This window comes from Solanum stenotomum, chromosome 6 (genome assembly GCF_019186545.1).
Source record: "Solanum stenotomum isolate F172 chromosome 6, ASM1918654v1, whole genome shotgun sequence".
In the NCBI taxonomy this organism is placed as follows: domain Eukaryota; kingdom Viridiplantae; phylum Streptophyta; class Magnoliopsida; order Solanales; family Solanaceae; genus Solanum; species Solanum stenotomum.
Window position 1 is genome coordinate 57,261,601 of NC_064287.1, and position 24,545 is coordinate 57,286,145.

General features: G+C 32.4%; 3 protein-coding genes and 1 pseudogene across 6 annotated transcripts in view; all 4 read left to right on the top strand.

The window, feature by feature from the left end:
- LOC125868058 (acyltransferase Pun1-like) overlaps nt 1-1,044 on the top strand; it is a 49,790-nt gene extending 48,746 nt beyond the window's left edge. The window contains exon 2 of one of the 2 annotated variants that reach the window (XM_049548657.1): nt 717-1,044. In XM_049548657.1, the coding sequence (XP_049404614.1) occupies nt 717-909 (193 nt within the window). In that variant the 3' untranslated portion in view covers nt 910-1,044. Of the gene's footprint in view, nt 1-441 lie in introns of both variants that reach the window. The other variant, XM_049548656.1, reaches the window with a different exon arrangement.
- Nucleotides 1-24,545, top strand: part of LOC125868052 (2-alkenal reductase (NADP(+)-dependent)-like) — a 167,387-nt gene that overhangs the window by 87,045 nt on the left and 55,797 nt on the right. The gene's annotated exons all lie outside the window — the stretch shown is intronic.
- Nucleotides 1,852-5,797, top strand: LOC125867122 (probable sugar phosphate/phosphate translocator At1g06470; annotated as a pseudogene).
- On the top strand, nt 19,757-21,207 carry LOC125868045 (acetyl-CoA-benzylalcohol acetyltransferase-like). Its single transcript, XM_049548640.1, has one exon. It carries the CDS (start codon nt 19,795-19,797, stop codon nt 21,130-21,132), a length of 1,338 nt encoding a protein of 445 aa, XP_049404597.1. The 5' UTR covers nt 19,757-19,794; the 3' UTR covers nt 21,133-21,207.

Below are 24,545 nucleotides of genomic sequence, written 5' to 3' on the forward strand. Positions count from 1 at the left end.
ACAACATTTGAATGTGGTGGTCTAGCCCTAGCTATTAGCCATGCACACCCTGCTATGGACGGATCCACCACATTCAAAATCATTTACGAATGGGCTAAAGTGTGCAAATTTGGTACTCCTTCTAAGGAGATCAACTTCATGAACTTCAATTTAGGCACTCTATTCCCTTACAAAGATTTAACAACCATTCTTGAGCCTCCGGTTGACGAAGGCAAACGTACAAACTCTAAGTTAATTGCCAGAAAGTTTGTTTTTGAGGAAGATGCAATATCGAGGCTCAGAGAAAAATTTGACTCAACAACTGGCGAAGGTTTGAGTTTCAAACCTTCGCGAGTTGAGATGATTACAACACTTTTATGGAGGTCACTTATCCGTTCCACAGGAAGTACTTCACATTTGAAACGGTCTGTAATGTCATTTCCACTTAACTTGCGTGGTAAGGTAGCAACTTTTCCTGAAATTGCTAACTCTTTTGGGAATCTTATTATCGAAATTCCAATAAAATTTGAACACGACGATGAAAAAAAAATGGAGTCGTTGCATCACATTGTAAAACTAATAAAAGAGTCAGTTCAAGTGATTATCAGTAAATGTGTCAAAGCTACTCCGGATGAAATAGTTTCTTTGGTTATCGACTTATACAAGGATAGTTACGCCGGATTAGAATGGGGAGGAGACAATGAAGTCGTGAATTTTACGTGCTCAAGTTTATGTAGGTTCCCCGTACAAAAAACTGATTTTGGTTGGGGAATACCAAGTTTGATGCACTTTGGGTCAAGACATAGCCAAGTTTTTTGGTTGTATGATACTGAATGTGAGACTGGAATTGTTGTGCAAATGGATTTGGAGGAAAAGTACCTGGATAAACTTGCATGTGACCAAGATATCATGTATTTTGCTAAATTTTAGGGTTTTTATTTTCATGTTCTTTCTTCATTTAATTTGTACTCCCTTTGTTTTAATTTAAGTACGTGTGTGTTGCTATTGTTTTTCTTTGGTTTGTTTTGAATATGAATGTCATTTTCTATGAACACCCTTTGACTATAATTAAGTAGCTTTTTAGGTTTTAGCAAAGATTAAACTAAAATAAATAATAAGATTTTTGTTAGCATTTTTGTTTACTTGTAGTAGTGAATGTTCGCTACAAAAATCACTATTTAGTGGCGACTTCCAAAAGTCGTTAAAATAACACTTAATTATGGATTCACATGTATCTACGATATATACACGGACTCTCACGCTCGCATCTCTCATCTCTAACTACGCTGCGTACTGATGGCGTTTTATATTTGCAACGGAAGGAAGAAGGCAAAAAAATGCGTTGATTTTCTAGCAAATGAAGGTCAAGTCGTATACATGAAGAAGATTTGTTAATCAAGGAAGATGACGAAGTTTACTTTAAGACATGTTGCTTATAGAAGATATTAGGAAATATATTACTCCCTATGTGCTAAAAAAAATAATGATATACATTTTTATACTTGGCCTAAGATGAATTGAGATGGGGAACATGACCAATGAGGACTGAGACGTAGTAGTTATTGTTGTTGTTTTTGTATATTGAAGCTTCAGAAATATTTTTTTCATGTTCATACGTTTACTTCAGGCCGATGTTTTCTAGGAGTTTTTTAGGATTATATGATAGAGTTTCTTATGCCAGTAGGAAATATAGAGAACTTCTAGTACTTTTCATGTTTATGTTTATTTCGTGAAGTGTTGTCCTGAGGTGAATCTAAGTGGGGAACTTGGTCACATATAGACGATCCCAGCTTGTTTTAGACTGAGACGTAATTGTTGTTGTTGTTGTTTATTGAAGCTTAAATGATGTTTTTGCTCTTCTCATGTGTTGACATGGGGAATGGGTACAATAAAAGTCTTCTTGGGGATAAACTAGGGAAGTTCCCTGCACCTTTACTGATAAACACTGTGCACTTAGCGATGCAAGCTGTTTTGTCCAAGGCCATTACCAGGTTTTGGCATCAACGATTTCAACCTACAGTGATGATGTCTTGGAGAGACTATTCTTTGAAAGGTAACATTAAGACTAATAATTCCCTTTTTTCTTTGGTTTCAATTGAGTAGAAAGCTAAAAGTATCTGAAAGGCATATGATATTATAGAGCAGGAAATATGTGTATAATGTGTTTATGCACTTGTCCAGTGGATTTGTTTACGAAACATAGAAAGACGAGAGTAGGATTATTAATGAGCTTGAATGTATGTGCATCTTATGAGTTGACAGCTTCAATTAGCCATAGTTTGTGACTTAGTTAAGCCCACATGTTACACTTATTAGCTTATTACTGATATATCGACAATGGTTTCAAATGAACTTTTATGTACACAAATAGAGGCAGTTCCTGTTACGTACGAGAATCTCAATTTTTATCCAAGTTAGTTCTTCATGAGTTCAAGACATATAATCTCTTATGTCTTTCATTTCTAACCTTTATGTAGGAATCTTTTTCCACGATATCTTAATGTCGTCTATAAATACTGGCTTTCAATATTATCCTGTTAATTGTTATGTTCACTTCTTAACAACTAATACTATAGACGGCCTTTGCCTTTCACAGTTGTACCGACAGCTCTTACAACAGCAATGGATGTGAACCTCAGCAATGCATCCCTTGTTTTCATCTCAGTCACATTTGCCACTATGGTGTGTAACTCTTTCTCCTTTTTGTTTTCGATCATACAGTTTATGTCAATACTGATAGCCTGCAAATTTTTCTTCAAAAATTGAGCTCTGAGAAAGCATGCTTTGTTAAACTCACGAGTCACGACCCTAACATTTGTCGAGGGCTCTAGTATTTGCATTTACGTGCCTTGAAATTTATCAGTCACAACTCTCTGCCACTAAAGTAAGTGTGATTGTCAAAGCCTTCAAGGGCCACTCAAATAATCGTCTATTATCGATTAGAATAACAGATTTCTTACTTTGTCTTCCGTATTCTGATACAAATTCTGGATACCTAAATGCAATTTATGTCATTGCAGTGTAAATCTGCATCTCCCATCTTTCTCCTATTCTTCGCATTTGCTTTCAGGTACTACTTCTAACCACTGATCTCTTATGTTTTATTGTGCTTTTTATTTGGGGGATATCCAGGCCAGAATCATCGTATTTCTACTTGATCCTTTTTAATAGATGTACATCCAACAATATTATTCATAAATGCAACTTTTTTTTCCATATGAGGACTTGATAGAATGTGATTGTTAATTCGTTATGGACTAAAAACCTGAAGTCTATGAAATAACTATCTTTGATGAATACGATACATTTGACGGGGCTCATATCTAAGCTGAATACATGGTCTCAATTATTTGTGTAAGGTTGGAGTCTCCAAGTGTAAAGCTGCTGGGGATAATCTTGGTCATTTCTTGTATTATTTATTCTCATATATGAAGAAGTATTCATAATTTTCTTCTTCATCTGTCATTCATAAATCATATCCGTAACCTTCACTTGTGCACCAGATAAAACGTTTACTTTATCGTACAATATTTTCTCGTTTCACAACTATCATTGACAATTTGGATAAACTTAGGTAATCTTCTTAATGAGTGTTTTCATAAGCTTTATCGCCTTGTTGATAACTGTGTCGTTTGTTAATTTACATCCGTTTGGTAGATAAGTCTGACATTATTTTCTGATAATGCAGTTGCAAAGGAGACAGAATTTGAGTTTTGGGGATTTGTCTTTGTTATATGCTTGCTGCAGTTATGTCTGGATTTCGCTGGACTATGTCGTTCCGTTGTTTTGTCAATAGTATGTTTGCTTACTTTGTGTATTTTTCTGTTTGTTTTCCCATATCCAACTGGTTGTGCTGAACATAAAACTGGCATAAAGAAAGAAGCCTATGGTAAGGACTACGAACAACTCTTGGCAAATTTTGAACATTCTGGAAAAGTTATTATCATCATCATTATTATTAACAGTCGTAGCAGCAACGACTGCACCACTACTTAGACTACATCAAATCTAATCATGTTTTAAAAGGGTAGTTCTATGCACGAAGCATCTCACATTCATGCAGGGTCCAAGGTAGGGCCACACTTCAAGAGAGCATGATGTAGGCAGCCTACCCTGATACAAATCAGCAGTTAATTCCACACTCAAACCCTGCTTTGTCTTAGTCTTAGTTTTGACTAAATTAATATGTTGAAAGTCGTTGATCCGTTATTTGTTTTATAGCTTGTGAATAAATTGTGTAATGAAATGCATGCTTTGGTTATTGCAGGTTTAAAAAATCCACTCACACTAATGAGCTATGTTACTCCAGTAACGACTCTTTCAACTGCTGTGTTGTCTCTTATTTTTTATCCGTGGCACGAATTCAGACACACCAATTGCTTTGATACGCCATGTCATATAGCTAGAAGTTGTTTGTTGATGCTTTTTGGCGGAACTTTGGCTTTCTTTATGGTATGTATGTGTCTAAGCACTGATATCAGTTCAATTTGTGGATTTTCCATCTCATAGTGAAAATGAAGCCTTCTAATAGGCTTAGTTCGTTTAGAAATGATTATCAATTATTAAAGAACTTGGACGTACATAACGATAACTTCTTCATGCTTACCTAGCAACGTTTGTTTACTGCAGGTGTTGACAGAATATATTCTTGTGTCTATCACAAGTGCAGTAACAGTGACAATAGCGGGAGTTGTAAAGGAGGCGGTTACTATCTTGGTACGTCGTATAAACCTTGTAGGTTCAACCTTTAAAGTGTCTATCTATGTATTATGTCAAAGCAATTTTATGCACTTTTAAGTCCTATTTTTGCTGGTTGACCTCATATACTGAAGCTTACTTACCTCAAAGATATTGTACTATTCGAACATTGATAGACTGAGATAGGACGTGGATATTTGTCAAATTTCTATGGTCTATGGAGTCCATGTTTTCAACAATTTGTGTAATATAGCTGGTAATTGTGTAATTTGCTGCCCTGTTCAGGTTGCTGTATTTTATTTTCACGATGACTTTACCTGGATGAAAGGGTTCGGTCTCATGACGATAATGTTTGGTGTCAGTTTGTTTAACTGGTACAAGTAAGTGACTGAATCCTTCATGTTCTAGCAAGAAATTATCTCGTAATGTCTCGTTCTGAACTGACATTAAAATTAGATTTACTGAACACAATATGTGTGTATTCTGTTTTATGTTATCAATTTATGATCCTCAGTTAGTAGACACCTTAACTTAACCTCAACTGATCAAAGTAAACACTCCAACTTTGAGAATACGCATCTAGACACCTCAACTCGTCCCCACTGTGTCTCGTGGACACCTGACATTGACATGACACATAAATTTTGGAGGTGTGTATGTTGATCATTTTGTAAGTTGGAGTGTTCAACTGACATAGTGGAGACGAGTTGAGGTGTTTGGATGTGCGTTCTCAAAGTTGGAGTGTTTAAATTGTTCCTAGCACTTTAGTCGTCCTTAATCAAAACGACTGTATGTTTACTTAAGCTATAGTAGTTCAATCAAATTGTTGATATCGAGCCATTTTTAGTCGAAAATGGGACTTTGGCATAGTTTAATGCATGTGTTGAAGTCATAATTTTTCCATTTTCGTTACTCAGGTATGACAAAATTCATCAAGGTAGCACAAGTGAAGATGAAACTGGATCACCATTAGGAAATGCAGCTACCAAGTATGTTATACTTGAAGAAATGGACGATCAAGACCATGGTCCTTGAAGTATTACATATGACATTCCAACTACACTGTGCTCTGATGGCGTTTTGTATTTGCAACGGAAGGAAGGGGACGAAAAAATACGTAGATTTTCTAGAAAATGAAGGTCAATCGTATACATGGGGAAGATTTCTTAATCAAGGAAGATGAGGAAGTTGAGTTTTTTCACCTAGTAGACTTTAAGACATGTTGCTTATAGAAGATATTAGGACTTGAAAAAGAAACTTACAAAAATGTTACTAGTTAAGAACTAACTACTTAAATCGTCACCCCCCGAGCCTACACCCTGGACGTGGCTGGCACTCGAAGACCATTGCTCGCCTCAAGCGAACCCTTGGCCTGACTTACTGAACTCAGCGGAAGACTTAAACATAAGAAAATATAACTCATACATAACTTAAGAAATAATAGTTTAGCCAAAATGGCAACTCAGTCTTTAAACAACATCTGAATGATAATGTAAAGACAACTGAACTACTAACTGTCTATAAAGCCTCTAAACAACTGAGATGGATGTTGGGACAAAACCCCTCAACATCCTAATGAACTAAACTAGAAAGCGAATAAAAGAGTCCTCCAGAATGCAAGAAGGCTCACCACTAACTCTGAGTGTTCAACTGGATCAACGAGGTGCTGATACAGCCCTTAAAACACTCACTTTGATCTCAAGAAATCATCCAAAACCCAACACAACAAGATTTAGAAAGAACTTCAAGAACACTTATCAAGAACTCATCAAGAACTCTAATCTTTCAACTTCAAGAATGAAATTTCGCTGAAAATAACATGATTGGCATATGGGTGAACTAACCCAACACTATGGAAGCTTACATACCTCTTAGGGATCAAACCCATGGCGAAAATCCGCTGCAACACGCAAGAATCTCGACGAACGCTTGATCCTCTCCTCTTTTTTGCTCTTCTCTCTTCTTTTCTGCTCTTGAACTCTCAACTAAAACCCTAGGCTAATTTTAGGATTATAAAACTTAACCTAATAGGATTAAACCCTTAAAATATTACTAAAAATGAATTAAATCTGATTGGGTAAGGAAAAGACCAAAATACCCCTCTATTTGTCGGCTAACTTTCCTTAACTAGACAACCTATCTTCAAAAGGCCATATCTCACTCATCCGACCTCGAAACTTAGCAAACTCAACGGCGTTGGAAAGATAATTCAAATATATTTCCTACGGTATCTGATAGAACACCTAACTCATCCTGAGATAGGATTTATGATCGTTTGAAGTTGACCCAAAACTCATACTTAGCTTAACTTGCAAAATTTCAGATTTTGCTATTTCCAATTTAATTCTTTTTGGAACTCAAGGTGCTACATCTATTGACCTTAAAAATTAAGAAATTTTAATTCCTCGGTGAAATTCTACTCACAACGAAGGATGGTTCAAGTCTTAGTTTGAAAAATTTTCTGGGGTATAACAATATCTCCCCCTTGGGATCATTCGTCCTCAAATGACGACTGGACTGGGTATGGAACGGGTTACTCTTACTAAGGTCTGAGGCTATGGTAATACTCTTACTATATTAAATCTTAACCCAATTCTTAAGTTCGGGTTCTATACCTCTCTATAGGGAATCTCATCCCAAGACTATTACTCTTTACCACCATATTAGAGCTTAGTACTTTAGCAACTCCATGGACTCCTACTAACAAACTCCTTCAGAGCCAACTAAGGGCTCTCATTTAAATATTCTCATAGTAAAACCTCATTATAATCTTCCTCCTTATTCACAACCTTAGATGGAACTATCACACCATCATCATCACGATATGATCATTAACCTTCTCTTTCTAATATCACTACATTACTAAAAGGACCTCTGAAAAGATATCTACCGTAACCTATGGAACTCATTACTATATTATTCTCAACACTTGACTTGATTTCCAATCTTATCATCTCCCCCTTAGGTCTAAAGCTAACACTTGAAAGCTATGGACATATTCCATCATCTCTAAATGGTCTACCTCTTCTTTTAATCTAACATTTGGGAGAATTTTATCTCATGACTACCAAACTCTCAATAAGCATGTACTAAGACCTCTTTCTAAGGTGTTTCTCTTAACTTTTTCTAATTATATACCCTCTTGGTACACCTCTTAATGCTCTTATTACTCTTGTGACTTAGCCACACTTCACTGCCCTTATCTAAAGGTTAGGGTCTCTCACTTGTACCACTCATATTTATTGCATCTTATCACTTCAATTCCTCACCTACTCTATGTCAAGGAAATCTCAAGACTAACATCATCACCCTCGTGTTGCCATTTTTTTTATCATGACACTCATCTCAATTTCAAGCTTAATATTTATGACTAAACTCGAATATCAATATGATTGCTCGCTTACTATACTAACTTACAACTACTCGATACAAATTCAGAAACACTCGTCCACTAGGACCTTATTAAAAATAGCCAATCCTCACATCTTAGTATTCATACTTATAATTTACTATCACATTTGCCCTTACAACTTGAGTACTATTCACTCATTCACTATACATCAATGCCTAATTAGTTCTATAACACTTTGAATATTGTGGGATTTCCCTTAAAGATCATAAGCCTAGCTTAGAGCTATTACCTCATGAATACTCTTGCTCTTCTATTCACCACTTACACTTGGTCATTACAAACGCAATGACACATCCTCATAACCCTTTTCTAGTTAAGGTATACTCTAACTTATCTTGACTTACAACTCTTACTCTACCTCTTATCTTGAGCTCTTCACAACACATCACTTCTTAGTCTACCCATAAGGGAAAACTCCTCATTTATAACTTACTAGGTACATGACTATATCAACATAGTTTTACAAAACACCATCTCCCTTACTTAGATAACTAAACATCTACATACTTTCCTCTAACTCTGGGCACTTTCACTACTACTGCTCATGATCTCATAACTCATATTACCTTTTCGGGTGAAAATCTTACCCAACCTCTAATCATACTTCTTAAAAAGGATCTCAACTGAAACAAGGCTTAAGGAAAAAAGTATAACTCGTGTTTAGCTCAAATGCACGATTCATATAAATATGAGTGCATTCCTCTGAAATTGAACACTTAACTTACTTTTGTGCTTCTCTCAAGCCCCTCTGGAATCTCATGACTTCCTCAAGACTCTTGCTAAGAACAACTCATCGACAAAGAACTGACTCTGTTTTTCAACCACCTCTAGTATGATGAGTAGTCGAATGATTCTGAGAAACGCACGAGTTAGAATAAGTCTCTATGACATAGCTCTATTGCACGATTAAGAGTATGAAAGAAGGAAAACTTTTCTTAAATGTATGCAGTCTCTCATTTATAGAAGTGGGGCCCTCACAACCATAAACAAGATCCTACATGACACAGCTTCATAGACATCCTAGGACACTTAAACTCTGTGCTCTGAAACCAAGTTTGTCACGACCCGAGCCTACACCCTGGACGTGGCCGGCACTCAAGAACCATTGCTGGTCCCCAAGCGAACCCTCATCCTGGCTGACTACAAGCGGAAAACTGATTCAAGCATACAAAGCTTAAAAACTGAATAAAATTCATGAAACTGAAATACAAAGCTTTAACTCAAATGAAAAACTCTGAATAAAATAATATATTCAACTCGCCATAAAATAAGCAACTTAAGTCTTTAAAACATTTAATAAAATAAATGAATAATACAGACTTCTCAACTATACTGACTATCTATGAAGCCTTTAACTGATAAAGATGGAAGTCGGGACAAAACTCACGACATCCTGACTAAACGGAAAAGTAAATGAAATCCTCCGGAAACGAGGAGGCTCACCATAGCTAACTCGAACTCCCGGATGTGTCAACGAATCTCCTGTTGATGATCCTGAATACCTGTGTCTGCATCATGAGAAGTTGCAGGCCAAATAGCTCAGTACGTGGAATGTACGAGCATGTAAGAGGAATTCTAAAGCATAAAATAAGCTTGAACTTGATAAAAATGGAAACATACTTACCTCTTTTCAAACTTACTAAACTCAAAGAATACTCAAGGATACTCAAAACTACTCAACTTACTCAACTCAGAAGTACTCAAGGATAAGACACTCAACTCAGAGATTAGATACTCAACTCAAAGATATGGTATTCGACTCTGGGTACTCAACTCAATATAAATCAACAATACACATGCAATATATGGAAAGCTTTATAAAACAGTAAAAACAACTTAGTTCGTTAAAGAAAATGCAATAACAAACTCAACTTTACTTATATAATAAAGTAATATAGTTTATGTGGGAGATTCTCTAACCGACAACCACCACTATGAGCCTAAATGGTGATACATCGTACGCTTAACTTAGTGGATCCACTAGCTTAACTTATGTGATCATCTAAAAAGTATGACCCATTAATACCCATGATGGCTACATGGTTTATGGAGACTTGAGTTAATATGAACTCGCATCCCCATATCGGTGCTCAATACTACTCCCAAAAATATACTTAGCTCATATGTTTTAAAAACAAACTTCTTTTTTTGATTTGAGATAATTACTCAAAACTTAGCTTAAAAACTCTCTTGGAATCGATGTTCCCTTTCTTGCTCAAAACTCTTTTGGAAATCTCAGTTTCCTTTGTGAAAATATTTACTCTTGGGAATACTTAGTTCCCATAGTTCATTTTAAAGAAAATGAACTTTACTCGTACTCTTTACTCAACTGTAAAGCTTAAGTCTTGAAACAAAGTTTAAACATTTGTAAAAGACTTCTTAAAATATGGTTCATGCTGAATGATGGACATAAATGACTCAATGCAAGGTTTTCAATAACCATAGATAAAACTCAATACTTGGAACTCAAGAACTTTAATGATACTACTCATTTCAAGAATGCTCAACTCAGAGTTCATGCAAATTATGAGCATGAACTACTCAACTCAAGGACTCAAAGATACTTCTCATCTCAAGATTTTTCGACTTATAATGGTCATGCAGAATTATGGGCATGAACAACTCAACTCATAGACTTAATGGGTAATAGGTAATAGTCCCATGATTAGGATTATAATCTCAAATTGGTTATAAACTCAATACTTAAGACTTAGGACATGAAGATATTACTCCTCTCATAGATACTAAACTTATGGAGTTCATGAGGAATTTATGGGCATGAACGACTTGACTCGAAGGTCTACAAACTACATGGAACTCATGTATACGACACTTCTCATTCTCTTACTTACTACCTCAAGACTTAGTTCAAATCGATGGTTAATCTCAACGGATTCACAATTGAACTCAATGGCTTTCTTGAACTCTACTTTTAACTCTTTCTTGAATGAAAATTATGAATTCAAGAGTTATGGTTCACGATATGAAAGATCTCATGATGACAAAGTAGATTCATGAGTACATTCTCCTCATCCTCACACTCACTTGCTCGAGTCTTGAAACAAGTTACTAGAAGTTGTAGAAGACTCTACAAAAAGACTCAAATGGACTTTCTTAGAATGATCGAAAGAATTCTCAAAACTTAACTCTCAACTCTACCTTGAATTTTTAATTATGAATTCAAGGTTATGATCATGTTAGGAATGATTTTAGGTGTTTAGAAGTAACTTAGAGTAGTTAGAATCGAAAAGGAGTGAAGGTGCACTTTAAACGAACTCAAACAGGGCAATCGACGACAAACTGGATGGGGCAGGCGACCTTGGCGCTATGGGTGGCGCGGAGTGCCAGCCCCTAAACTTCAGAGGAGGGTTTGGGGCGCTCTGATAGGCGCATCACGCCAGGCCCCAACCCAAAAAATCGACAAATTTTCCTTGCTCATTTTCTCACCCTAACTCGTTTAGAATCGAACGGTTTCTTCCCCAATCACTTATAATCAATTACTTAACATAAGTACACTCTAATCTACTCAATACAACCCTTAAAACACTCACTTTGATCTCAAGAAATCATCCAAAACCCAACACAACAAGATTTAGAAAGAACTTCAAGAACACCTATCAAGAACTATAATCTTTCAACGTCAAGCCTACACCCTGGACGTGGCTGGCACTCGAAGACCATTATTGGCCTCAAGCGAACCCTTGGCCAGGCTTATTTAACTTAGCAGAAGACTTAAACATAAGAAAATATAACTCATACATAACTTAAGAAATAATAGTTTAGCCAAAATGACAACTCAGTCTTTAAACAATATCTGAATGATAATGTAAAAACAACTGAATTACTAACTGTCTATGAAGCCTCTAAACAACCGAGATGGATGTTGGGATAAAACCCCTCAACATCCTAATGAACTAAACTAGAAAGCGAATAAAAGAGTCTTCCGGAATGCAATGAGGATCACCACTAACTCCGAGTGTTCAATTGGATCAACGAGGTGCTGGATGTTGATCATGGTTACCTGTGTCTGCATCATAAGACGATGCAGGCCAACTGGCATCAGTATATTAAATGTACGAGTATGCGAGTTGGAATGCTAAACAACAACTTAAGCTTGAAAAGAGTAAGAAGGAACACTTACGTTGGCTCTGTACAACTCATGAATAACTGAACTCAATATAAAGCAATAAAACACATGCAATATATATAAAGCTTGTAAAACAGTGTAAACAACTTAGTTCGTTAAAGATAAAGAAATAACAAACTCAACTTTACTTATATATATAAAAGTAATATAACTTTTGTGGGAGATTCTTTAACAGACAACCACCACTATGAGCCTAAGTGGTGATACAACGTCTTGCCCACGCTGCCAGAAATGTCCTATACTTTGCCTTCATATAGAACGCTTAACTTAGTGGATCCACTAGTCTATGTTGAAAGCATTTTAAGGAGTCATCTAAAAAGTATGATCCTTTACTACCCATGATGGCTACACGGTTTATGGAGACTTGAGTTAATATGAACTCACATGCCCATACCGGTGCTCAATACTACTCCAAAATATACTTAGCTCCTATGTTTGTAAAAACAAAACTCTTTCTTTGAATTGAGGTAATTACTCAAAACTTATCTTAAAAGCTTTCTTGAAATTGATGTTCCCCTTTCTTGCTCAAATGTGAAACATTTATACACTTATTTGGGAATACTTAGTTCCCTAATAGCTTTTTGAGAAATGAACTCAACTCTTTACTCTTTGCTTAACTTGAAAACTTGAGTTTTAAAATGAATTTAAAACATTGTTAAAGACTCTTGAAAACTTTAAGAAACTTTGATTTGACTGCTTCTTAACTACTAGACTTGACTCTTAACTTCTTTGACTTTGATCTTAACTTTCCTTGAATTGAATTATGGATTCAAGGTTCATGATCTCATGTTTATGGATGATTTCATGATGTTTAGATGTACTTTAGAGTGTTGGAATTGACTAGGAAACATAGGTACATCACTTAGAAACTAGTACGAAAAGATGGGGGAAGAATGGGGTGAACTAGCGTCTTTGGCGCTCTGAGAGGCGTGGGGCGCTAGAACACAAACTTCAGAGGTGAAGTTGTGGCGCTCTGGCTGGCACGTCACCCCAGAGGCCAAACTTTAGACTCTGAAGTGGGGCGCTCTGAGAGGCGCGGCGCCCCAACCCCTTGCCCAACAAACTCCGACTTTGCTCTTTCGTTTTTCATCTCTAAACCCTCTAAACTTCTATGGTTCTTTCCCCAAACACTTAGGATCATTAATACACTCAATACCCAATAGATTTAACTCAAAAAACAACCTAGAAACACGAATCAAATCAACACTAGGCAATCAACAATCAACCAACAAGAATTCAACAATGTTATTCAAGAACTTCAATTCTTAACATGTAAACAACTCCAAATCGCTGAATTGAAACAAGTTGGTGTGTGGGTGAGCTAACCCAACACGAAAAGATCTCACATACCTTAATAGGGATCACCCCCGACGAATTCCACTCCAAACGCTTGACGTTCTTGGCGAAATCTTGGCGTTTCTCCCTTTCTTTCTTCTTTTCTCTTTTCTCCAATCCCTAAGCGTATTCTAATTTTCCAAAACTGAATTAAGTTCTGTTTTTACCCCAATAAAACCCTAAAAATAAATTAGGAAATTAATTAAAGAAAAGACTAGTTTGCCCTTCCTTAAATCCGGATTTGGACTTTCCTCAATCCAACAGCCCAACTTCTGAAAGACATAACTCACTCATACATTGTCAAAATCGCACAAACTTGGCGGCGTTGGAAAGATCTCTCCAAGTACTTTCCAACCATATAAAGAGATGCTCCTAAATCATCCTGAGCTAGTAGTTATGGCCGTTTAAAAATGGCCAAAACTCACTTTCTTAACTTAGACAATTTCCAGATTTCCTTATTCTTTCCAAAAATCAATATTTTCATATTTTAAACTCTTTATAGTCATTTCTAGGTGCGAGATGTTACATAAATACACTACATTACAATATTCGGAATTTTACCAGATTTTGGTGCGTCAAGAAAATATGTACTAGGAATAAAATAAAGATTATTTCGTTCGATCTAGGTATCGCCTATAAGTTTCTCAAAAGAGTATTTTACATGACATGTTTAATATTACAAAATTAAAGTGTATTTTGAAACATTATACATATTTTTAGTTTAAGATCATGAGATTTTAAAAGTTGTCTTTACTTTCTTAAATCAATATTATGTATAACCAAGACATATAAATTAAAATTAAGGGAGTAACTTAATTAGTACTAATTTTATTTTATTTTTAAACAAATTTACCACTAGACAATGTCTAGCGGTCTTTTATTAAATATAAAAAATATCAATAGGGACAAGTACAAGCAAGGGAGGCTAGGCCTTACCTTACTAATCCTAATGAAGTACCTAACTTCTGTTACCTAACAAGCATGAAGAAAATAAGAGGTAGAGAGAATTAAGTATTTTCTGATCATCACAGAGTTTGTAATACACTCTGTGATGATATTACAAATAAGGATGCTTAAATAATGTAAAAATATGTCAATCAAGAAGCAAGTTGAGTTACCAGCCTCAAACTTTCTATTACTAAAGCATGAATTAGAAAAGATTGATTGCCCATCAAAAGTAACTTGAACTATTTTTCTCTTGTCTTCTTCTTCAAACCTATCCAACAACACTTGATGATTCATACCTTCTTTATGGATTTATTGGATCCAGTTGAACCAATTGATACTGTCAAATGGTTTTGTTTTGCATGTCGCATCGGTAGGTGCCTTGGAACAAACTCCTCAATCATTTTACCGTCCCAACTATGTTGCCTTCCATATGTCTTTCTTTTTGCTTTTGTTCCTTCCACTTCTTTGTTGCCTAGGTGATATATCCCCTTCCCTAGCCACTATATCAAAGCAAATGTCCAACATATTGTCTTTCTCATCTTCATCAAGAGAATCCTCACCCAAATCCACTCCATCTTCATCAAGAGAATCCTCACCCAAATCAATTGTATTTGACACTAAGACACTTGACTCATTTTTCCTTGCAAGCACACATTTAGGCACAAATACAAAAGCTTCTGGACTTAATTTACTATTTAAAGCAGGTGGTGAGACTTATTTTTCTTGGATCAAATCGTGGTCATTCTCTATTAATCTTATTTGATTTGCTTGACACTATTCTTTTAGTACTGGATACATGACAGTGCCAACACAAATGACAAACCCAATAACACAGATGAAAGGACAACTAAATTTCTTTTTAAAAACTATTTTAAATTACTCTATTAATTATTCTAATGTATAATTTTTTTTTTTATCTCAATATATGTGGTACTGACAAATTTTCGAGAGTACTCACAACTACTGAATTCCACATGCAGTTTTTGTGGCTGTGTGCGGAAAGCTCTATAAGTCTCCATCTTTTTTATTTCTTTTTCTTTATACTTAAAAATGTCGTTTGTTAGATGGGATAAGACGTGATACTTTTGAGTTACTCTGGAGATAAAATTTATTTCATTAGTTGAGATATTTAATGAGATAATTAGTTATCTCACTAATATATATAAAATAACTTATTTTATTATAGTAAAATAAATAATTTCAAAACCGACTTATGCTTCTAATTAAATGAAAAATAAAATTATTTATATTTTATTTTGAAATTATTATCTCATTTTCTTGGTACCAATTTGATATGAACCGTTAAGCTTTTCCTCTTCAATTATTAGGGAGCACGCTTAGTTCTTATTTTTTGTATTATATAGTTTTAATAAATAGTGATTTTAGTGATAATTTCAGTTTTATTTTATGTGTTATTTGACTATACACATTTAATCTTTAATTAGTAAAGTTGGGGTTTTGATGCCTGAAGTTAACAAAAGTTAACTACTTTTATTTAATAAAATAATTATTTGAAAATATAAAAAATAAAATAAATGGTTGATGATTCTAAATACTTGTGTGAATAGATTTACTCCAGTCCCTTAGCAAAATTAAAAAAGCAAGTCATATCATCTTCCATTCTGAGTATTCGATTAAATTCCTAGCTAAAACGATAGTCTAGTTTTAGAATTTAATTACTCAATCACTTTTTTGTTTGAAGACAAGGTTAGAAAATTCGCAAAATCACACTCTTTAACATCTTGACACAAGCCTACTCTTCGTGGGATCAACCCAAATTTTTGTTGAGTTTATTATTGCTACTAGGTTAGAGGCGGACCCATGTATATATCACCTCTTAATTTAAAAAAAAAATCATGTATATATATATATATGTATATCTATTTTGATAAACTTTCAGAAACTAAATATAATTAATAGTAGCCCATTAAATACATAATAATGTGTTTTGTACCGTTAGTACATGTTAAGACATTCACCCAGACGACTAGGGTTCTATCAACCTTTTTTTTTAGCTTAATATTAATGTACTGCTGCACTTGAATCTGAAGTTTAAGATTGGACGTTATAATATACAGCTTGAACTCCTTTATTTTGATTATTTTTTTAATATTTTTTTTTCTAGAGATATTGTAGGATTTGAAAATGAATGATCACAAATCTTTCTACTTTTTGTCTGTTAAAATCATGTATTTTTTTTACTAGTATAAGTTAAAGAAAAAGAGAAATTGGTCTCTTTTTTTGTTTACATGATAATATTAGTGCACCTAGTTGGAAATGTGAGACAAAATTATATGAGTTTGAAGTTGAAGTTCGATTTTGACATATAATTAAAAATTTTAAATTCTATTTTTAATAATAAATTTATAAATTATGATGATTATTGAAATTGCCTTAATTTTTTATACAATTTTATAAAATAAGGAAAAAAGTTCATAACAAAAATATAATATATTATCATAAAATTATTTTTAAAATCTACAATTTTTATTGATCGAACTTTAGTTTAATAAAAAAAATATAATTAAATATTACTCCCTCCGTCCTATTTTATGTAGCACTTTTTGGATTTCGATATTCAAACAAATCTATCTTTGACAATAAATTTTTCATAGATCTTTTAAACATTTTGAATTATCAATTATTGTGACTTATTGTACTTTCTACATAGTTTACACATATATAAATTACATTTTAAAAAATTGCAGATTTCGTACACAAATTTTCGGTCACACTTAAACTATTTGACTCTCAAAAAATGAAAATTGTCACATAAATTGGGACAGAGAAATAATAATATTAATATCTAGCAATATTTAATAATTTACCGGTTGGTACACCTAACAACCTCGCACATGAATAGCAACAATATTTTATGTAATCTGACTGATTTGAATTATGCGAAATAAAATTTATCTTATAAATTGAGATATTTTATGAAATAATTAATTATTTTACTACATATAAAAAAATAATTTATCTCACCATTATAAATTATATAATTTAAGAACTAACTAATACTCCTTATTATATTAAATAAAAAACAATTTTAAATTTTAGATCAAAATAATTATCTCTTTTTCCTCTTCAATTATTAGGGTCACGTTTAAACGACTTGCACAACATTTCTAGCTGTAATTGGTAGGTAAAGTCCTGAGTGAACAGCTTAAAAAACAAAAAAAAAAAAGAATAAATCATAGAACATGTTGGAAAAAAGATATTACTCCCTCTATATTATTGTAGGTGACATTTCACCTGACACTATATTTAAAAAAGAAAAGATTTTGAAATTTATAACTTAAGATAATTCATAGTTATCTAAATATCTATGACTCGATTATTTTATTTTATAAGTTTTAAAAAAAAATCTTTTTTACTTTCTTAAATTTAATGTTGATTTAAACTAACCTGGTCAATTTATGTAGCACTTTTCATTTTTTGATAGTCAAATAGTCTAATCGAAAATTGCGCATGTGATCTTCAATTTTTTTGAAATAAAAATTACATATTTATAAACTACGTAAAAGTACTAGAAATTACAAAGATACATAAAAAAAATTTATAATCATAGATAAAATTGTTTGAATAACATTTAATTATGTGAATACTCCCTCCGTCCTATTTTATGCGGCATTTTTTGGATTTCGATATTCAAACAAGTCTATCTTTGACAGTAATTTTTTCATAGATCTTTTAAACATTTTGAATTATCAATTATTGTGACTTATAGTACTTTATACATAGTTTACAAATATATAAATTACATTTAAAAAAATTATAGATTTCGTACGCAAATTTATGGACACACTTAAACTGTTTGACTCTCGAAAAATGAAAATTGCCACATAAATTGGAAGAGGGAAATAATAATATTAATATCTAGCAAAAGTTGGTACACCTAACAACCTCGCACAAGAATATCAACAATATTTTAATAAAAGATCCGTACACATTTATGTAATCTGACTGATTTGAATTATGCGAAATAAAATTTATCTTATAAATTGAGATATTTTATGAGATAATTAATTATTTTACTATATATAAAAAAATAATTTATCTCACCATTATAAATTATATAATTTAAGAACTAACTAATACTCCTTATTATATTAAATAAAAAACAATTTTAAATTTTAGATCAAAATAATTATCTCTTTTTCCTCTTCAATTATTAGGGTCACGTTTAAACGACTTGCACAACATTTCTAGCAGTAATTGGTAGGTAAAGTCCTTGAGTGAACAGCTAAAAAAAACAAAAAAATAAGGAATAAAGCATAGAACATGTGGGAAAAAAAATATTACTCCCTCTATATTATTGTAGGTGACATCTTTTCACCTAACACTATATTTAAAAAAGAAAAGATTTTGAAATTTATAATTTAAAATAATTCATAGTTATCTAAATATCTATGACTCGATTATTTTATTTTATAAGTTTTAAAAAAAATTACTTTTTACTTTCTTAAATTTAATGTTGATTTAAACTAACCTGGTCAATTTATGTAGCACTTTTCATTTTTCGATAGTCAAATGATCTAATCGAAAATTTGGGCATGTGATCTTCAAATTTTTTGAAATAAAAATTATATATTTATAAACTACGTAAAAGTACTAGAAATTATAAAGATATATAAAAAAATTTATGATCAAATATAAAATTGTTTAAATCTCGAAATGTGAAAGCAATTATTATCGGTGGTCGTATTTGTACTACTCAAGTCCGTGATCACCTCCTTTCGCATGTTAACTCATTACTTGTACATTTCATACTTTTTAAAATACATTATACTACATATTTTTAATTTACAGTTATGAGGTTTTAAAAGTTGTATTTACTTTCTTAAATTAATATTCTGTTAAATTAAGACACATAAATTAAAATTGAGGGAGTAACTTAGAGGATGTTTGGATTGATTTAAAAATTGATAAAACGTACTTTTAAGTCAATTTTTTTTTCTTTTGAAAGTGTTTGACAAATACATAAGCTTGTCAAAATACAAACCCAATAACATAGATGAAAAGACAATTAAATTTCTTTTTAAAAGATATTTTAAATTATTAATTATTCTGATATATAATTTTTTTTTAATCTCAATATATGTGGTATTGATATATTTTCGAGAGTACTCACAACTAGTGAATTTCCACATGAAGTTTGTGTGGGCTAGTTTAAGTTAGGGATATTTTCTTTTTTATCAACTTCTCTCTTATATATACATTACTTGTTCATTTCATTCTTTTTAGGACAAGTTAAGTTTGAGTACATTTAACCATGAACTATTCAATGCAAGTTAATATTTTGTCCAAAAACCTCATTAAACCATCATTACCAACGCCACAACACCTTAAAAATTACAAGTTATCTTTCTTTGATCAAGTGGCGGATGTAATACACTTACCTCTTGTTCTTTTCTATCCTCATTGTAGAAATAACTCGAAAAATGAAGAGCTCGAAGAGTCCTTATCGAGGATTTTAACACATCTTTACCCTTTAGCTGGTCGATTTGCTGAAGATGAATCGTCAATTCTTTGTCTCGATCAAGGTGTAACTTATATAAAAGCAACGGTCAATTGTAAGCTTGATGATTTCCTTCAACAAGCAAACAAAGACCTTGATCTAGCAGTGTCATTTTGGCCTCAAGGAACTATGGATGTGGACGAGACGAATTTATTCGTCACGCCACTTATGGTTGTGCAAGTAACAACATTTGAATGTGGTGGTCTAGCCCTAGCTATTAGCCATGCACACCCTGCTATGGACGGATCCACCACATTCAAAATCATTTACGAATGGGCTAAAGTGTGCAAATTTGGTACTCCTTCTAAGGAGATCAACTTCATGAACTTCAATTTAGGCACTCTATTCCCTTACAAAGATTTAACAACCATTCTTGAGCCTCCGGTTGACGAAGGCAAACGTACAAACTCTAAGTTAATTGCCAGAAAGTTTGTTTTTGAGGAAGATGCAATATCGAGGCTCAGAGAAAAATTTGACTCAACAACTAGCGAAGGTTTGAGTTTCAAACCTTCGCGAGTTGAGATGATTACAACACTTTTATGGAGGTCACTTATCCGTTCCACAGGAAGTACTTCACATTTGAAACGGTCTGTAATGTCATTTCCACTTAACTTGCGTGGTAAGGTAGCAACTTTTCCTGAAATTGCTAACTCTTTTGGGAATCTTATCATCGATATTCCAATAAAATTTGAACACGACGATGAAACAAAAATGGAGTCGTTGCATCACATTGCAAAACTCATAAAAGAGTCAGTTCAAGTGATTATCAGTAAATGTGTCAAAGCTACTCCGGATGAAATAGTTTCTTTGGTTATCGACTTATACAAGGATAGTTACGCCGGATTACAATGGGGAGGAGACAATGAAGTTGTGAATTTTACATGCGCAAGTTTATGTAGGTTCCCCATACAAAAAACTGATTTTGGTTGGGGAATACCAAGATTAATGCACTTTGGGTCAAGACATAGCCAAGTTTTTTGGTTGTATGATACTGAATGTGAGACTGGAATTGTTGTGCAAATGGAATTGGAGGAAAAGTACATGGATAAACTTGCATGTGATCAAGATATCATGGATTTTGCTAAATTTTAGGGTTTAAGTTTCATGTCTTTCATTTAATTTGTACTCCCTTCATTTTAATTTTCATGTTCTTTCATTTTCTATGAACACGCTTTGAGTATAATTAAGTAGCATTTTAAGTTGTAGCAAGGATTATACTAAAATAAATAATTGAGATATTTTATGAGATAATTAATTATATTACTATGTAAATGAATAATTTATATTTCATCATTATAAAATGGAAAAATTCTTTTGGTCAGAATTTAGCCAGAATGATAAAATAACATATTTCACACTATGTTATTTTACCTTTTTGAACATTTTTTACCATTTTAACTTTAATATCTTTTAATTAAAAAAAACAGTTTATTTTAAAATAAAAAGGATATTATAGACTTTTTTAAATTTCTGGCCATTTAGCATCACTCTTATAAAATATACTAGTCCTGGACACGTGCTTTGCACGTGTGTCCTGTGAAAGGTATAAATTACTGTCAAAATCACATTTTAATCAATATCACAAGCTATTCAAAAAAAAAATTAAAATAAATGAACAATCAATGTATTCAAATAACTTCTTTATTGTATGTCAAATGATTAGACATTTGAAATGAACCTGCAAAATTTAGTTTGGTAACTAAAGAAAATTTCTACATATACCTTAAATTGGTATCTATACTTCAAGTCCAACACCCATACAATTCTAAATGCTTCATGGAAGAAAAAATTCTATAATGGAGAAAGAAAGCAAGAACGAAAAGTTGAGGATATTGCAAAGAAAGTCCCCATGCTTTGAAAAGAAAATTTTGTTATTGTTAGAGACAACATATCAACATAAAACTGGTCACTGTTTAATACTACACATGTATTAAATTTACTCTCATAGCCTTTCAAATTCTTCCATTATGAGATTTACGATTACGATTTAAAGCAATATCAATGTACTCATTTATCAAGAAAATGATAATTTAATTATTAAAGGGTTAAGAACTTCAAATTCTACCATTATGTAATTAAAATATTTATATTTAATAAAATTTTAATTTAGTAGAGGGGCAAAATGGTAATTCAACTTTTCACTCTGGAGCTTCCCACTTATAATAATACTAATTTTTTGACACGTGCGTTGCACGTGATTACTAATTCCAAAAATATATGTTATAGTAAATAGTATTGCTTATTTAAGTGAAGATTTGAATAACAAGCTTAGCAAAAAATAATATTGCAGATTTTTGTGTGAATGTTCGACGTGGATCGTCATATATATTTCTTATTCACGCAAACCTATGAAGATGGTCAATGAAAAAAATTATTAGTTATATGCAATAATGTATATATTTTTTTCAATTTGATGAGGTTAATCATGTAATTAGTTTTATCTCACTAATATTACCTTATAGGCAATATTTGCTTTGTATTTTTCTTGTCATCTAACCAGATGTGCTTTGCATGTGTATTCCACGTTAAATTCTTTAGATGTCATATGAACATGTGAAGAGAACAACTACATTTTATATACTCACATATTTTCATATTGGTTGTTCTGAGTTTTTTTAAAAAAAAAACTGGGAACATTTTAAAATAATATATTTTGAAGTTAGAAGATCTTGTTAACTTGATAATACATGTGACATATATAATACTTTAATTTAAATACAAATACCTATCCAAATATAAATATATATTTGCATTAATGAAAATATTTTTCTCATAAAATTAACTATTAAAGAAATAATAAAAATTAAACTAATACAAACTTCAACTGGCGTTATTACAAGTCATATGAACTTTTCTTTGTCTAAAATACTGAAATTTTAAGAAATAGTAAATAAGTAAAACAAAAGGGCAATGTTTATATAGTAATTACTAGTTTGAAACAAACTTCATGAGAGTCTAAATCACATAAGTAACATTGATAAATAAAGTCATTCTTTTTTTTTAGCATCAAAAACAAATCGTGACAATTCTCTAAATTTTGGAAAAGATATTCAGAAGCATATATCTACATCACAAGAGAAATTGTTAAAAAAAAATGAATTTAGACTACATCATGTTAACTTCATATATTGGAACATTACATACTAATGTATATATTAAGCAAAAAAATTATTATTATTTTATCAGAATTATTTTCCTCAAGTACTCGAGGTTATGGAATATACCCTCTTAGGATAGAACAACTTACTTCATCAGAATAGTGGTACCTCATATCCGCTAATCTTCGAACTCACTCAACGACAATAAATCACAAAAAAAAAAATTAAAATGCAAAAAGAAGAAGAGTAGAAGATTAAAAAAATTGTGGTTGAAAAATGAGAGGAAGACCCTCTATTTATAGTCAACAAAAGGTAGTATGAACAAATGTTTTTTGTGTCTTATCTGGAAAGTCATGACCTTTTCGAGAAGTCATAACCCTTTGGAAAAGTCACAACTTATTGGAAAAGTCACAACTTGTTGAAAAAATCACAACTTACTGAAAAAGTCACAATTGATCAAAAAATCACAACCATTCGAAAAAGTCACAACTTATCAAAAAAGTCACAACCTAAGTTAAAAATATTATAGTAATTTAACATTCAAGTTAGGAGTTTATGATTTTAAGGTAATATAGATATGATGATAATTTCAGAGCTAACTAATACTCCTGATTATTTATTCTGTATTTTATCTTAATATTGTTATCCTTTTTTTTTTTTTTGGAACCCCTTAAGATTTTCCTCTTACAATTATTAGGGAGCAAACGTTTAAAAGGCTTGTAAAACATTGTTGTAATTGGTTGGTAGCGTCGGTGAGGAGACAACAACTAAGCAAATGGAGAAAGCAATGATAAATGTGTGGAAAAATACTTTCTTCGTTCCTTTTTGACACGTTTTATTTGACACAATATTCAAAAAAGAAAGAAAGATTCTGAAAATTTGTTGTCTAAAATAATTTTTAGAGATTTATTTAGTTGCATATCATTTCATTAAGAATAAAAGGAGAATTTTAAAATTAAACTATTTTTAATTATAATAGAATGATATTCTTTTTTTGCAATGAAGTAAAGAGAAAAACGTATCACATAAAATAGAAGAAAGAATACTATAATATAGCACAAGATTATAGGAGGTGTTTTGATTCACCAAATGAATAAAAAAGAGAAAGCAAGTCTTTATTAATTTGATGGGTAGATTTGCGTTGTAGCTATTTAAATTTAAATACACTGTATTCATGATTATCTAAATCATGGTTAGGACTTACCTTGATCAATTATATCTTTGCCATTAAATTTACCTTATTCCATGTGTCCTTAACCAAACAAAAAACATGGGGACAATAGAGAGGTGTCGAGCACACCTTTATGGGAAGGTTTGGGTTTCAAACCTTCGCGAGTTGAGATGATTACAACACTTTTATGGAGGTCACTTATCCATTCCACAGGAAGTACTTCACATTTGAAACGG

Excerpts from the sequence above, each read along its gene's own strand:
- LOC125868045 (XM_049548640.1), top strand. The coding sequence starts at position 19,795 with ATGAACTATTCAATGCAAGTTAATATTTTGTCCAAAAACCTCATTAAA.